We start from the raw sequence: 14,918 nt of genomic DNA on the forward strand, positions 1-14,918 counted from the left end.
ATATTCAGTAGGTCCATACATGCTAATAGGTTGCTGTATACTCTACATCATGAATAAATTGAGATATCCATGTGCAATAAATGCACATTCATTGGGGCCCATTACACCTTGAAAGTCTTGTACTTCAAACAGTAATGAAGTGTCAACAACCTTAAGTGGACTGGTCATAAAACTTAGAACAAAGGGTTTATCTGAAGGTCATGCACCTGCTGTTCTGGTGTCAAAACAACTTTGACAACTTAAATTAACCTGGCATAAGAATTACTGTGCTTTATGCTCAAATTTCCCATTTGATAATACTGGGTCCTCAATGCAGAATTTTTTATAAAGCCAAGATCATTGTGCCCAAGTGGGCTTTAGTTACTCTTTTTGATATACACGCAAGAGTTAATGTTATTTACAGAACAATCTGTCTCCTGCCAGGTTAACTAATTGAGTGTAAAATAGAAATCACATTTAGATTACATTGTTTTAGCAGTTTACAGCTCTATGATAGCACTTATGAAGCACTAAATTGTAGCTTAAAATACTTTAAAACGGTCTACAATGCACAATAAGCAACCATATTATGCTTTATTTGTGGCTAAAAAAGTTAACAAAAAAAAGGTGCTTTAGAACGCATGTCCTTTTGGTGGGATCGAACCCGGCTCTCTCCCCTCCCCTTCTCCCCGTCCCCCTCAAATCTTCCCCATCTTATACAGACGATTGTTCCCCAGCTTGAGCGGTCTGTATGACTGGAAAGGCACTATATAAATTCAGTCCATTTACCATTTTTAGCATTTTGCTAAAACATGAAACAACTGACTATACATAATCTAATAGTAGTGATTCCACAATTAAATTTCTTTTTTTTTTTAGGATTTAGTTGAACTTTTTAGGTCATTTTTTTGTTGATTTTCCTGTGTCGTATAGATTGTTGTCCCAGTGCTTTGACTAATCTTTTCATTTATCAAGCTTGTTCTCACTCTACAGGAACAGAGCAAAATTAATATAAGGATGTTCAATATATAGCACAATCTGCATTTTTCTTAACAAACTCAAATATTTACTGTATAAACTGAATGAAGCTCAAAGACAGAGCTTTTCTGTGCAAATATTATTATTATACAACACTGTTTTTAAGAACTCGCTCACATCTCTGTTGCATGGAGCCGACCAGCTTTTGTCACCGGTACACAGGTCTGGATCACATTTCCCAATCCCACTACAGTTCTTGGTTTTGCTTCTGAAACATCATGTCTGATGTCACTCCCCATGTTTCTATTGCATGAAGGTCTGGGGTTGGGACTGAACACTTCAAAACATTAATCTCATGGAAATGAAATCAACATGTTTTTTGCTTACTGGTGTGTTTGAGGTTGTTGTCTTGTTAAAATATCCATTTCAGGGTTTTTTTCCTTATGGGCAAGAGGCAACAGGACCTCCTCAAGAACTTTGATGAATGAAGACTGATCCATGATCTCTGATATGTGATAAATAGTCAGTCAGTCAGTCATTTTCTACCGCTTATTCCATAGTGGGTCGCGGGGGAGCTGGTGCCTATCTCCAGCAGGCAATGGGTGAGAGGCGGGGTACACCCTGGACAGGTCACCAGTCCATTGCAGGGCAACACACAAACAACCACACACACACTCATTCATACACCTAAGGACAATTTAGATTGACCAATTAACCTAACAGGCATGTCTTTGGACTGTGGGAGGAAGCCGGAGTACCCGGTGAGAACCCACGCATGCACAGGGAGAACATGCAAACTCCTGGTTTGTCAAACAATAGGTTTGACATTAAACATCTATCTTGACACTTGAGCTACCATGCTCTGTGCACAGTTTACTGTGGCTTGAATACAGTATTTGGAGGTCAACTGACAATTTTTCTGCAGTCCCTACTCAAAGAACGATATTGCTTGTGTCAATGTGTTCTTCATCAGATTGCAATCCTCAGTATCTTATTCCAGTTTTGAGAGGCTTTTTATCAGTAGCTTGGTTTTATATAAATGTCTTCTAATTGTATGATTTTTTTTTTAACCAGGGGTTGATCATTGGCTGAGTCCATTTTTAATGGCAGTTTTCCATTTTCTTCCAGAGCTTTCTGGTATGGTTTCAATGCACTATATTTACTGCCTTTATCCTTGGATAAAGGCAATTTGATGCCTGCACAGAATGAATGAGCTCACTAACTGAACATCACATTACTCCTATACTCCTATTACTGTATCACTAACATATTTTTCAGGCTATAAATGGGCCAGTAACTAAGTTTTAAAGGTATATTTTATTCATCCATTGTCTATACCCGTGCAGGATTGCGGGGGAGCTGGTGCCATATCTCCAGCGGTCATTGGGTGAGAGGCAGGGTACACCCTGGACAGGTTGCCAATTCATCACAATCAATACATATCATCTTATTTATGATTAGCAAAGATTTACAACAAACCAGCTAAAGGTGCAGTACAGCATAAACAGCTAATTTCTTATTGAATCCAAATGTATGCCTTTTACAACTACAATTTCCATGTTGTTTAAACCAGATTGACTTTAACTGTAACATTACATTCAATATTTTTATGAATAATTGTTTTCACTGTTTCTCATCTGACTTGGTGGATCCACTTGCCTGGACTGAACATGGTTTAAAGCTGACCAGATACCAACCTATTTAGAATATTGGTTTATCATTTAGATACACACTGTTGCTTTGTTTGCAGAGGGGAAAATGGCAGACTGACCGTGTAGATATCTGGATTTACTCTCGTCTCATCTGCCAACAGCAGGGTTGATTTTTGTTTACACTAAAACGGTCACAAGATCAAATAATCTTCAGTTGTAATCAGAAAATAAATGTTGTGAACACATTTCTTAAATACAGAATAAGTTTGTTACTCAGAGAATTCTGCTCAGTCACCTCTGTTTATTAATATTAATTGGTTAAAAGCATGATAAATGGGAGCATAGGTAAGTTCAAAAAGATAAAAATATTTTAAACTGATTAAACACAGTGCTATAAAAAAAGCATTTGCCTCCAGTTTTCAGTTTTTTCTACTCATACTTAAATGTTTCAAGCATCAAACTAATTTTAGATGAAGATGACCAGAATAAATAAAAAATGCTATTTTCAAATGATGATTGCATTTATTAAGGGTAAAATAATCTAACCAAACCAGCCTGGTCTTACGTGAAAAAGTTTCCCACAAACCTAATAAATAGTGGTGCCCCCCTTGGCACCAACAACCTCAAACAAGCATTTACAATAACTGGCAATGGGTCTTTTACATCACTGTAGAAGAGTTTTAGTTGACCGTATTGTGTAGAATTATTTCAATTCAGCCACACTAGAGGGTTTTCAAACATGAACAGGTTGTTTGAGGTCATAGTACATGAAAACCTTCCTTTTTGTACCATTCGGAGGTGGACTAACCCATATACTTCGGATCATTTTATTGCTGGATAACCCGGCCTTGATTAATGGCTGGATCATCTCCTTCAGGATTTTCTGATAGAGACCAGAAGTCATGTTCTGTTAAATTGTAGAAAATCACCCTGGACCTGAATCAGGAAAGCAATCCTAGATCATCACACTACTACCACCTTTTATTGGAGCTATGATCTTCTTATAATGATATGCTGTTAGTTTACCACCAATGTAATAGGATGTTATCTTTGGCAAATAGACAGGGTTTTGTGTTCTTTATGATCGGTGGATTTTGCCTTGGAATTTTTGCCCAGTCTCTTTCGTTTCGTTGAATTCTGAATACTGATCTGAACGTAGGCAAAGTGAAGCCGTTTTTCTAGGGTTTTTTCTGTCTTCTGGATGAGTCGATTTACTCTTCAATTACTCTCAGATAATGACTAATAATCTCACTGAGGTTTGCTTAGAAAACAGCTTCGTAGCCCCATTAAGACTGATTAGATTTGTTTCTCTTGAGTTCTTGAGTTTTGTTTTTAGATCAGGACATTTTGTGTTGCTTTTGATGTCTTTTAGCCTACTTCATGTTGTCATGGAGGTTCTATCTGTCTGATTTCTTGATTCTACAGGCCTGCTAGTAATCAGGCCTGTGGGTGACAAGTGAATCCTACTTGAACATTTAAAAAAAATGTGGTTCATTACAGTTAATTCCTGTTTTAACAAAGGGGCAATTACTTTTTCACAGAATCAGTATGGTTTGAATAGCTTTTTACCTTAATAAATTAATCATTTAAAAACTGTTTTTTGTATTTAGTCAAGATATGTCTGTCTGATTTTAAATTAGTTGGATGAACCAATTCATTTAAGGGAGGGAACAAAAATACGTGGAGGATGAAAATACCCACAGAAAGATTGTTGTTAAAAGCTTCTTAGTGTTTGGAACAGGTGTTTGGAAACATGATGTTTGGCTATGGGAAACCAAATTTCATCGTCCAAGCTGAGAGTTGCCAAAAGGAAAAAAATGTCACACTGACAAAAGACACTGTGACTTAACGTGTCATTTTGTCTTATCTCTCCTGGCATGGAGATATCAAACAGCAGGTCAGAAACACAACCAAAGCTAAAGGGTAAAAACTCAGAACTATGTTAACAGCAACAATATAATGTAATAATGTTCATGTTTTAAACATTAACAAAACACCTTTACAGTTATCAAGAGCACATTTTCCACTCTCTTACATTTAAAAAACAATAACAAAAAAATCCCAATAAAACTTCAAGTTGTCCTTTTTATGTACATTCATACCAGTGCTCGATTTCTTCCCTGAATGTTAGCGCTTTTGGGTTTTTCTCTATTTTGTGAAGGGCCCACTTCTGTAACAAGCTAATGGGCCCCTCTGATACTGCCTCAGAGAGGCGGTACACCCCTCATCTTGCGGATAATGTTGGCTATCCGCTTGGCCAGTCCTGGGTTGGGTTCTTCTATCTGGAAGCTTCGGGTCAGCAAGTTGTAAAGGGAGCCATAACCCACGGCCACAACAGTACACGTTAAACAGATGACATTGTAAGGCATGCTAAAGTCTGGAGTTGGCAGGTTGACCAACAGAGGCTCTGTGTAGACGCGCACGAAGTAGCTGGACTCTTCTTTGCAAGGAAAACTGGAAGGAGAAGTGAAAATTGTAATTTTTAAACACAACGAGAAAACAAGAAGTAAGCAGGAAAATTTAAGCGCAAATTTAAAAAAACTCAACTCACAAAGTGCTGAACAGAGGTTGCTCCTCAGTGATGTTTGTATTCATGGCTACAGTACTTGGCACAAGAGCACTGATAACTGAAGAGCTACATTTAAATGAGAAACAAGTTTTAATTACTGAAAAGAAGGAAAGGAAGTCGAGCTCAGAAATATACGTTCATTTTTTACTTGGAGGAGAAACTTCTGACTGATGTGACAGGAAGTGTGTTCATACCCGACGTAGAATCCGTGGTTGGGATCAGGTGTGTACTCGGTCCATTTGAGCAGAGCCCTCTCGAACTGCACTGTAATCTCAGTGACGGAGTGTGGAGGAAGCTGGACCAGCATCTCCAGCAGGTGGGGCCGCACTCGGTCCTTAGATGGCTCATAGTGGATATAACCTGGCATAAGAAGACAAGAAGAAGAGCAACAACAACAAAAGTTTTTATGTTTGCACCACTCCCTTCTAATATATAAATAATATAATAACACATTCAATTACATATATCATTACTTGTTGAATGAAGCAATTATATAAAAGTTTAAGGAAACAAAATCAGAACAAAGCTATAACCATTAACATATAAAGCTGCCTAACTCTTTCAAACAGGAAACCAGTCTCATGTGCACCACCTTGTGGTAATACTATGCAACTACAGAGAAGCAAAAAAATATTCCTGATGAAAACCTGCCTTTTAAAAGTATGCCTACATGTTCAACTAAGTAAAATGCTCTTACTCATCTTTCAAGGGGTGAACATTTACAAATACTCCTGCTTCTTTGTTTTTTTTTTTTACAAAAATATAAAAAAGAAAAAAAATATTTGTATATTTCATGCATATGTGACAAAAAGAGGAAACATCTTTCAAATAATTTACAGGTCCTTCTCAAAATATTAGCATATTGTGATAAAGTTCATTATTTTCCATAATGTCATGATGAAAATTTAATATTCATATATTTTAGATTCATTGCACACTAACTGAAATATTTCAGGTCTTTTATTGTCTTAATACGGATGATTTTGGCATACAGCTCATGAAAACCCAAAATTCCTATCTCACAAAATTAGCATATTTCATCCGACCAATAAAAGAAAAGTTTTTTTAATACAAAAAACGTCAACCTTCAAATAATCATGTACAGTTGTGCACTCAATACTTGGTCGGGAATCCTTTTGCAGAAATGACTGCTTCAATGCGGCGTGGCATGGAGGCAATCAGCCTGCGGCACTGAGGTCTTATGGAGGCCCAGGATGCTTCGATAGCGGCCTTTAGCTCATCCAGAGTGTTGGGTCTTGAGTCTCTCAACGTTCTCTTCACAATATCCCACAGATTCTCTATGGGGTTCAGGTCAGGAGAGTTGGCAGGCCAATTGAGCACAGTGATACCATGGTCAGTAAACCATTTACCAGTGGTTTTGGCACTGTGAGCAGGTGCCAGGTGGTGCTGAAAAATGAAATCTTCATCTCCATAAAGCTTTTCAGCAGATGGAAGCATGAAGTGCTCCAAAATCTCCTGATAGCTAGCTGCATTGACCCTGCCCTTGATAAAACACAGTGGACCAACACCAGCAGCTGACACGGCACCCCAGACCATCACTGACTGTGGGTACTTGACACTGAACTTCTGGCATTTTGGCATTTCCTTCTCCCCAGTCTTCCTCCAGACTCTGGCACCTTGATTTCCGAATGACATGCAGAATTTGCTTTCATCCGAAAAAAGTACTTTGGACCACTGAGCAACAGTCCAGTGCTGCTTCTCTGTAGCCCAGGTCAGGCGCTTCTGCCGCTGTTTCTGGTTCAAAAGTGACTTGACCTGGGGAATGCGGCACCTGTAGCCCATTTCCTGCACACGCCTGTGCACGGTGGCTCTGGATGTTTCTACTCCAGACTCAGTCCACTGCTTCCGCAGGTCCCCCAAGGTCTGGAATCGGCCCTTCTCCACAATCTTCCTCAGGGTCCGGTCACCTCTTCTCGTTGTGCAGCGTTTTCTGCCACACTTTTTCCTTCCCACAGACTTCCCACTGAGGTGCCTTGATACAGCACTCTGGGAACAGCCTATTTGTTCAGAAATTTCTTTCTGTGTCTTACCCTCTTGCTTGAGGGTGTCAATAGTGGCCTTCTGGACAGCAGTCAGGTCGGCAGTCTTACCCATGATTGGGGTTTTGAGTGATGAACCAGGCTGGGAGTTTTAAAGGCCTCAGGAATCTTTTGCAGGTGTTTAGAGTTAACTCGTTGATTCAGATGATTAGGTTCATAGCTCGTTTAGAGACCCTTTTAATGATATGCTAATTTTGTGAGATAGGAATTTTGGGTTTTCATGAGCTGTATGCCAAAATCTTCCGTATGAAGACAATAAAAGACCTGAAATATGTCAGTTAGTGTGCAATGAATCTAAAATATATGAATGTTAAATTTTCATTATGACATTATGGAAAATAATGAACTTTATCACAATATGCTAATATTTTGAGAAGGACCTGTATCTACTTTTTCACAGTACTGTAGATCATAACATAACCTTTAATTAGCTTAACAATGATGTCACTGTGCAGCATTTGTCCCCTGGCCAAGCCCCCGTATGTATGCATTTTTATTCTTCCTTGTTGCATTTACACACAAACTATATGGTAATTTAGTTAAGTTCCCAATACAGCTGTTTCAGACATTTATCTGTTTTACCTACAAAATAGGTCTAAAATTTGGATTTAAAAAAACCTTTCATTAAGACAGCATTTCTAATTGCACCCACCCTAAAGACCTTCAAGGCTGACATTTCTCTAATAATTTTCTCTGATAATCTCTAAAAAATCTCCACATTTTTTTAAACATAGCTGCTGCTGTAATCTCACATAAATCTAAGACAAAACCTGTGCTGTTATTTAAGCTATTGGAAATGGCCAGGGACATCACACCGCAGTGCATTCTGGGATTGTGTTGGCTGCCTGTCAAATCAACCAAGATGCCATCTATAGGAGGCGGTAGGAGGATAGGGAGAAAACTAAAAGATGGACAGTTGTATTTATTCTAACAGTAACTAATGTAATAATTGACTTCATGGCAAACGAAGCCTTTAAATGTTTTGGATAAGTATGAGATTCCAGATGAAGTGAACCGGTGAACCTGACTTACTACTACAATTTTTACAGTTTTGTTGATTTTCTTGAATTTTTAGTGTGTGTTTACAAAGACACACACACATAAAAATAAACCAAATTCAGCTATTTGATCTCGTTGGGCCCCGTCTTGCTTGGTACATGACAACTCAAAAAAAGTAAAAGCAATAAACATTTTACTATTTAAAATAAAACAACAAAAAAAACTCCTTAAATAATTATGGCTGTTTTTAAATTTAGTGGAGTTTTTCCAACATCTCAAGGACAGAAGTTGGTCAAAGCACAGCAAACGGTAACAATTTTATAGAGAAATCATCATCACAGAAGGATCATATTCATGGGTAGCTACACAGTTAAAGTGTGCTTTAATGATAATGCTGGTGATAAACTCTCAAGGTAAATTCGGAAATGAGCAATCATCTTTGTTTACATCGTGTTGATAGCCTCCAACTCTCCATCTGTAAATGCTGGGATCTTAATCCCAGCGCACATGAATCTTAGACTTTGTCTGATGTCAAAGTCTAGATCTACCAAAGTCCGACACAGTAGTCACAGACAGCGAAGCTACAAACAGAGACCACTTGCTACAGTCATCTGTACGATTGTTGAGAAAAGTTAGAAGTTGCTAATTTATGCTGTAGCAAACCCAAAGCTAAACCCACTCGTTGCCTGCAGCAAGCTTCAGCACAAAAATAACTGAGGCTTGAGTTTGCATTGTTAAGTTTAAAGTTTCCTTATCTCTACTTTTATTTTGGCGACAAACTCCTCTACTTAAATATGCATTAAAATATGCACTCACTGGGCTTGTTGTCCTTTCCCTTGCTGGTGACGGTCAGTGTGTGGATGTAGAGACGCAGATACCAAGGCACAGAGTCCAGAAGCAGCACAGGAAAAGACCTGAAGGGGTGGTTGTTGTACATTAAGGTGTGGATCTCTCCGGTCTGCAGCCCGTATCCGGCCACGTAACGCTCAGCATGGAGCAAGGGCCGAAGCATGTCACCTTCACGAAGAAAATGAGACAGACGGTAATGATTTGAAACAGAAAATCATTCTTAAAAAACATTAACCAAAAGAAAACAACTTTTGTTTAGGCAATGTAAAGTGAGAACTTCATAGAATAAAGTGTATAACTGAAAAAAATGTTTTTTTTTATTTTATTTAACTGGTCCAAAACAATGTCAGAAAAATAAGGAAAAAATTCACAGGTTCAGGTAAAACAAATCTACCCTCTCCTCCTCCTTGTGTCGTAAAACGTCAAAGACAACATTCAGTCAATGCAGCAAAGCTGTGTCAGCCATCGCTTTTGTCACTCACCCTCTTTGGATTTCCAGCGAATCAGCACATTAAGGGAGCGCACAGTCCCAAAGGTGACTTGTTGGGTCAGGTCGTAGACAGAAAAGGTCCGTCTGTCCCCCAGCACCACCGCCTGGCTCAGCAGTGGAGTAGCTGGACTGAGCTCAAACTGCTCCTCCTGGACAAAAACGAAACCCTCTTCTTTCAATATAACCTTGAACCAACAGAACAGTTTTCTCCCCTGCCACATTAATCTGACACTTCTTTGACGATTTAATTAGTTTATCTGAAATGTTTGCATTATTAAGAAGAAAACATTATTTGAAGTGGAACCTGAGGGTTGTCTGTGATGTCGATGTATATTTTACTGGAGGCCGCCAGTGGGCAGGCGTCTGTCAGGGTCCGAGAGAACATCTTAAACAACGACCACTCTGAAGATAGAAGTGAATTATATTACCAAAGACCAAAGGTATATTACGAAAATTCAATTGTGGACGAATGCAGGATGAGCCGTCTTTTTCTGACCTCGTTTGCCCTGTCCAGAGGTGTGAAGGTCGAACACCACATTCAGCGTCTGCCTCAGCTCCAAGGACATAGTTTTGCACTGCTGGTCCTGACAAACTGGTCTTATATGCACAGCCTGGGAATGAAAACTGCTGTGGAAGAGTTTCTCGGACTTTAACAGCACAGCGAGACCTGCCTGCAAATTCATAGTTGCCACATGGAGGGAAAGAAATGTTGGTTGATAAAACAAAAAAATAAAATAAAAGGCATCAAGAAGGCAGAGACAGACACCAGCAAAAGGAATTCACCTTGGATCCACAGGGCAACAGTTTTTTCCAGGGTGTCAAATTTTCAGTGCAGACTATTTCTCGTGGGAGGGTGGCATAGCGAAGGAAGCGATGGTCTGTACCTTGAATGTCAACATGGAAAACAGAAATGCGTCTTTCAAGAAGCACATTTTGAATAGAGGGTTTAATCAAAATCTAGAGTAGTGTGAAAAAGCCCTCCAATTGTTGTGGGTTAATGTGTCAGACCTTTTAAGAAAACCAAGCAATACAAAGATGAGTTGCATAAACATGAAATGCAAGTTATGACTAATAATAATAATAATCAAGGATGTTCTCAAATAAATGCAGGCCATGTGAAATAATGTGGAGAGCTTTCTTTAGAATTCAACCATAAATCCTCTAAACATTGCTGATAACTGGTTGATGTTAGAAAAAGACAAAACAAGTCTAAAGAAAAAATAAGCGAATTGGTTATATTTCTATGACACACACGATAACAAACAGCAGTGCACAAAACTTCATGATCGGACTCAAATAAATAAATCCGAATGCACCAATTTTCCCATTACTGATAAATGGCAGGTGAAACTCTGAAGAATCGGATTTTTTTTCCACATACATTGAATGCAAGAAAACTAAAAACTAACACTGTTATCTGGCTTTAAGCTAAAAATTATCAGAGAAATCAGGCAGGTGACCAGAAGCGGACGATTTTTAGCTTGATTGGCTCTGACCGGTTTTTTGAACAGACAACGTCCTACACTATGTGCTACAAGGTTGCGCCTACAACAACAACCTTTAGGTTGGATGCTGTTCCTGAGGGCAATGTGAGCCATTTTTAATATCAGTGAGGTGTTTAAAATAATGTCATGGAGCAGGGAAATGTAAGAAGCTATTTAAAAAGAAACAATATTTTCTACATGTTGAGACACATCCGTAGTTCATTCTGGCAGTGAGAGAATGACACTTTTGGCAGATAACAGAAAGGCTAAACATATGACAGTCGAGTTGCTCTTTTTTCATTTTGAACTTTAAACTTCTGTGTCTTATAGATCATGCTGGCTTTGGAGATGCTGGCAACCTTTTGAAAATTGTAGAGTTCAAGGTAATGATGTACCTTCTCTAGAATATACACATGTAATGCTAGCCCCACTAGCTGCTAACATAAGATGTTACACTAGCCTAAACTCCAACTCCATTATCATCATGACTGTTCTAAAATAATAGTAAACCCAGCTTTACAGTGACTGCTCTCTCAAGCAGCAGAGAGAGGTCTCCTCTGCTCTAAATATAAATAACAATTGTTTGTATGAGTTATACACCTTAGAAATTCATAAAATGCAAAAATGGAGGCTGAAAAAGCTTTGCTGTACCGTTTGCAATTCCCAGGGGTTTGAAGGAGGCGCTGGGCTGAACAGTGTTGGTGGAGTCAATGAAGTTTAGTGATGCACAGAAGATGCCTGACAAAACATTAGTCAGCTCCTTCCATGTGGCATCCACACTACAAAACCAGAGAGAAGGCAGGAAAACGTTGACATGACAGACAGAAACATCAGAAAGCAGCAAAACGTAAACTATATATGTATATATATATATATATATATATATATATATATATATATATATATATATATACATATATATATATATGTATATATATATATATATATATATATATATATATATATATATATATATATATATATATATATATATATATATATATATATATATATATATATATATATATATATATATATATATATATATAAAACAAAAATAACTATGCTTATGTTAAACGTTTTATTTTTAACTTTTGTTTCACAGATGTGTCCCAGGTAAACAATCTATAACACTCTGCAGTCACCAGATGGCAGCACTCACTCAGTCACAGTGTCCTGGAACCAAACCCAGAGCTCAGCTCCAGGAGGGGACGGGTGATAGGGCTGCCCCCACTGCATGGTCCTCCAGTAGCCCTGTGTGAAGGAGATGTGCAGCTCTTGCACTGAGAACTTGGAGATGACCTGACCCAAGGACTTGGGGAAAAGCCTGTAGTGGGACACTAAGAAATAGAACCACAAATTTAATATTAAGAAATGCAAAGCAGGTTACATATGAAAGAAAGACTTGCTTGAGACATTTATGTTTTGCATCCTTCTTCTTCTCTTTAGCTCTTCTTGCAGTAAATTTTCAGGAGCAAATTCACAAATTTCGTGGTCTTTCTTCACTGTTTCGGTTAATCGGTTAGTTCGCTTAGCTTGAAACTCAGCGTTAGAGTTGTGGTGGGGAATCAATGTAACACAAAGTAGAATATGTTGCTGTCCAAATGGTTAAGTTCTGTTTACATCATGTATCGGACTTTATGTGACATGCATTTCAATATAAAGTGACTTGGAAAAGGGTTCATTCCCCTTTAACTTTTTCACATTTTCTCATGTTAAAACTGCAAACATCGACTTGTTGGCATTTTATGGGATGTTTCATGTGTCATAAACATGGTGGATAATTGAGGAGTGAAAGGAAAATGATTAAACATGGTTCTCAATTGTTTTTATGTATAAAAATCTGACAAGAGCAGTGTGAACGTGTTTTCAACACCTTGAGTCAATCCTTTGAAGAAATACCTTCCATGGCAATTACATCTGCAAGTCATTTGTCCCTAATTGTTTTTTGGTCAGAAAAGTGGGCTTGGTTACTATAATGGCAAATGGTGCAATGAGTTACTATGAAGGTCTCAAAGGAGTTCTGAAGTTGGGTTAGTTTTCTTTATTTCTTGCCATGCCCAGCTTGTCAGTTTAGGTGGAAAGATGTTTCTTGCTAGGTTTGCTGTTGTGTGTGTCTCAGCGCCCCCTTGAATGTTCAGAGTTTGGATATTATTTTGCAAAATAATCCGGCTTAAACGTTTGTCTGCTGGAAACCTTGGACTTCATGTTCACAAATGTTCTCCTACAAACCTCAGAAGCCTTCACAGAAAAGCTGTTTTTATAATAAGATTAAATTACACACGGATGACTTGTAAAGTCAAATTATAATACTGGAATTTATTTAGGGGTATTAAGAGTAAAAAAAAAGGCTGAATACAAAAGCAAACCACATTTTTAATAATCCTGTATTACAGTTACAGTTATGCATTAATTTGTGGTGATCTATAACATAAAATCACCTAAAATTTGACAAGATTGATGTGAATAGCTTTAACACACATTGTATGTGTTTCCACTATGTGAGTGGAAAAAAAAACACATAGCAGATTAGGAACGTGAAGCAGCAATCATACAAATATACACTTTACACATCTGCAATAAATCTAATTGCTCTAATATTTATTAGAGACATTATTTAATGGCCCCATAATGTCAAGAATAACAGAATTCGGTATTTCTAAAACGAGATTCTGGATTATAAATCGTAGACAAATAGAGTTGAAAGATTTTGTTGTACAGTATTTGCTAACGTGTCAGAAGTCTAAATGGATTCAGGCTTGCATCTATTAATGGGCCACACTGTTGTAATACATGCAGAACAAAGTCTGGTACAGCCTTGCTGATAAACGTCAGGCTTACTCTGTGTGGTACTTCAAAACCTGAGTACTGAGTACCTTTATGCAACCACTTCACCACAGATCATTTTATATCTGTGATCCTAATAAGTGGGGTGGCCTCCTTGTTTCTTCAAACTGCATTCTGAGTATTGATTTGAGGCACCAATATATTATTATCCTATCCTTTGTGATTCAGTTAGTCCTGGGATTTGATAAAACAGAACTCTTACTATGTCTACCATGTAAAGGGGACAACGATTGATCTTAATTAAATTGAACATTAGAAAACGCATATTTAATTGAATTTAAAATAGGCATTTTTTTCTTCATTGAGAGCGATCGGTTATGATATGACCTTTCATCCATGGTCAGTCACTGCTGTCGGCTGGCTTACCTTTGCTTCCTCTGGTGAAGTCTGTTTCCCACACGGTGCGGAACTGGAAGCTAGCATAAATATCTCCTGAGTGAAGCGGTCTGATGACAAGCTCCTCCTTAAATTCGTCGTTAAGCTGCGGAGTTGGTGTCAGGACCGAATCTGGGACAGGAAAGTCCTGTTTGTGGGCTGCTGCTGCAGCATCATCGGGAACTGCTTTGTCAACCTGGGTTGCTTCCCACCGTCTCTCCTCTAACGGCTGTTTCGCCGTGTCGGCGGCTGTCTGTGGATTATCAGCCACACTGACACGATCGTGACCCTGCGTGGTTTCTTCACTGCTTACTACCACGTACCACGTAGAAATAAATACAAGAAGTAACCAAGCGCAGCGAAGGCACCTGTAGGCTGCCATGTTTCTACTGAAGGGGTGATTTCCTTCCGCCTACTGACGTCACATATGAAACCAGCCAATAGCCTGTTACCATTTTGAGTCCCGTGACAGTGACTTAGCTGGGCTTTGTTTTAAGCAACACATTTTATTTAGGGGGACTATTTTATTTGTAATAAAGATGCCTGTTGGAAATCTGTATGGAAATTATTAAAAAAATTATTTACATGTTCTAAACTACTGCTGATATTTGTCAACCATAATAAAGAGCTCAGTTT

At 38.3% G+C, this 14,918-nt stretch overlaps 1 protein-coding gene across 1 annotated transcript; it reads right to left on the bottom strand.

The window, feature by feature from the left end:
* Window positions 1-2,890: 2,890 nt before the first annotated feature.
* pigt (phosphatidylinositol glycan anchor biosynthesis, class T) lies at window positions 2,891-14,706 on the bottom strand. Its single transcript, XM_047379027.1, has 11 exons — window positions 14,274-14,706; window positions 12,223-12,400; window positions 11,712-11,839; window positions 10,360-10,460; window positions 10,073-10,247; window positions 9,881-9,978; window positions 9,569-9,725; window positions 9,054-9,254; window positions 5,373-5,538; window positions 5,161-5,244; window positions 2,891-5,063 (listed from the first exon to the last, which is right to left on the bottom strand). Exons 1-11 carry the CDS (start codon window positions 14,662-14,664, stop codon window positions 4,814-4,816), a joined length of 1,929 nt encoding a protein of 642 aa, XP_047234983.1. The 5' UTR covers window positions 14,665-14,706; the 3' UTR covers window positions 2,891-4,813.
* Window positions 14,707-14,918: the final 212 nt, after the last annotated feature.

The sequence above is a fragment of the Girardinichthys multiradiatus genome, chromosome 1, assembly GCF_021462225.1.
Source record: "Girardinichthys multiradiatus isolate DD_20200921_A chromosome 1, DD_fGirMul_XY1, whole genome shotgun sequence".
In the NCBI taxonomy this organism is placed as follows: Eukaryota; Metazoa; Chordata; class Actinopteri; order Cyprinodontiformes; family Goodeidae; genus Girardinichthys; species Girardinichthys multiradiatus.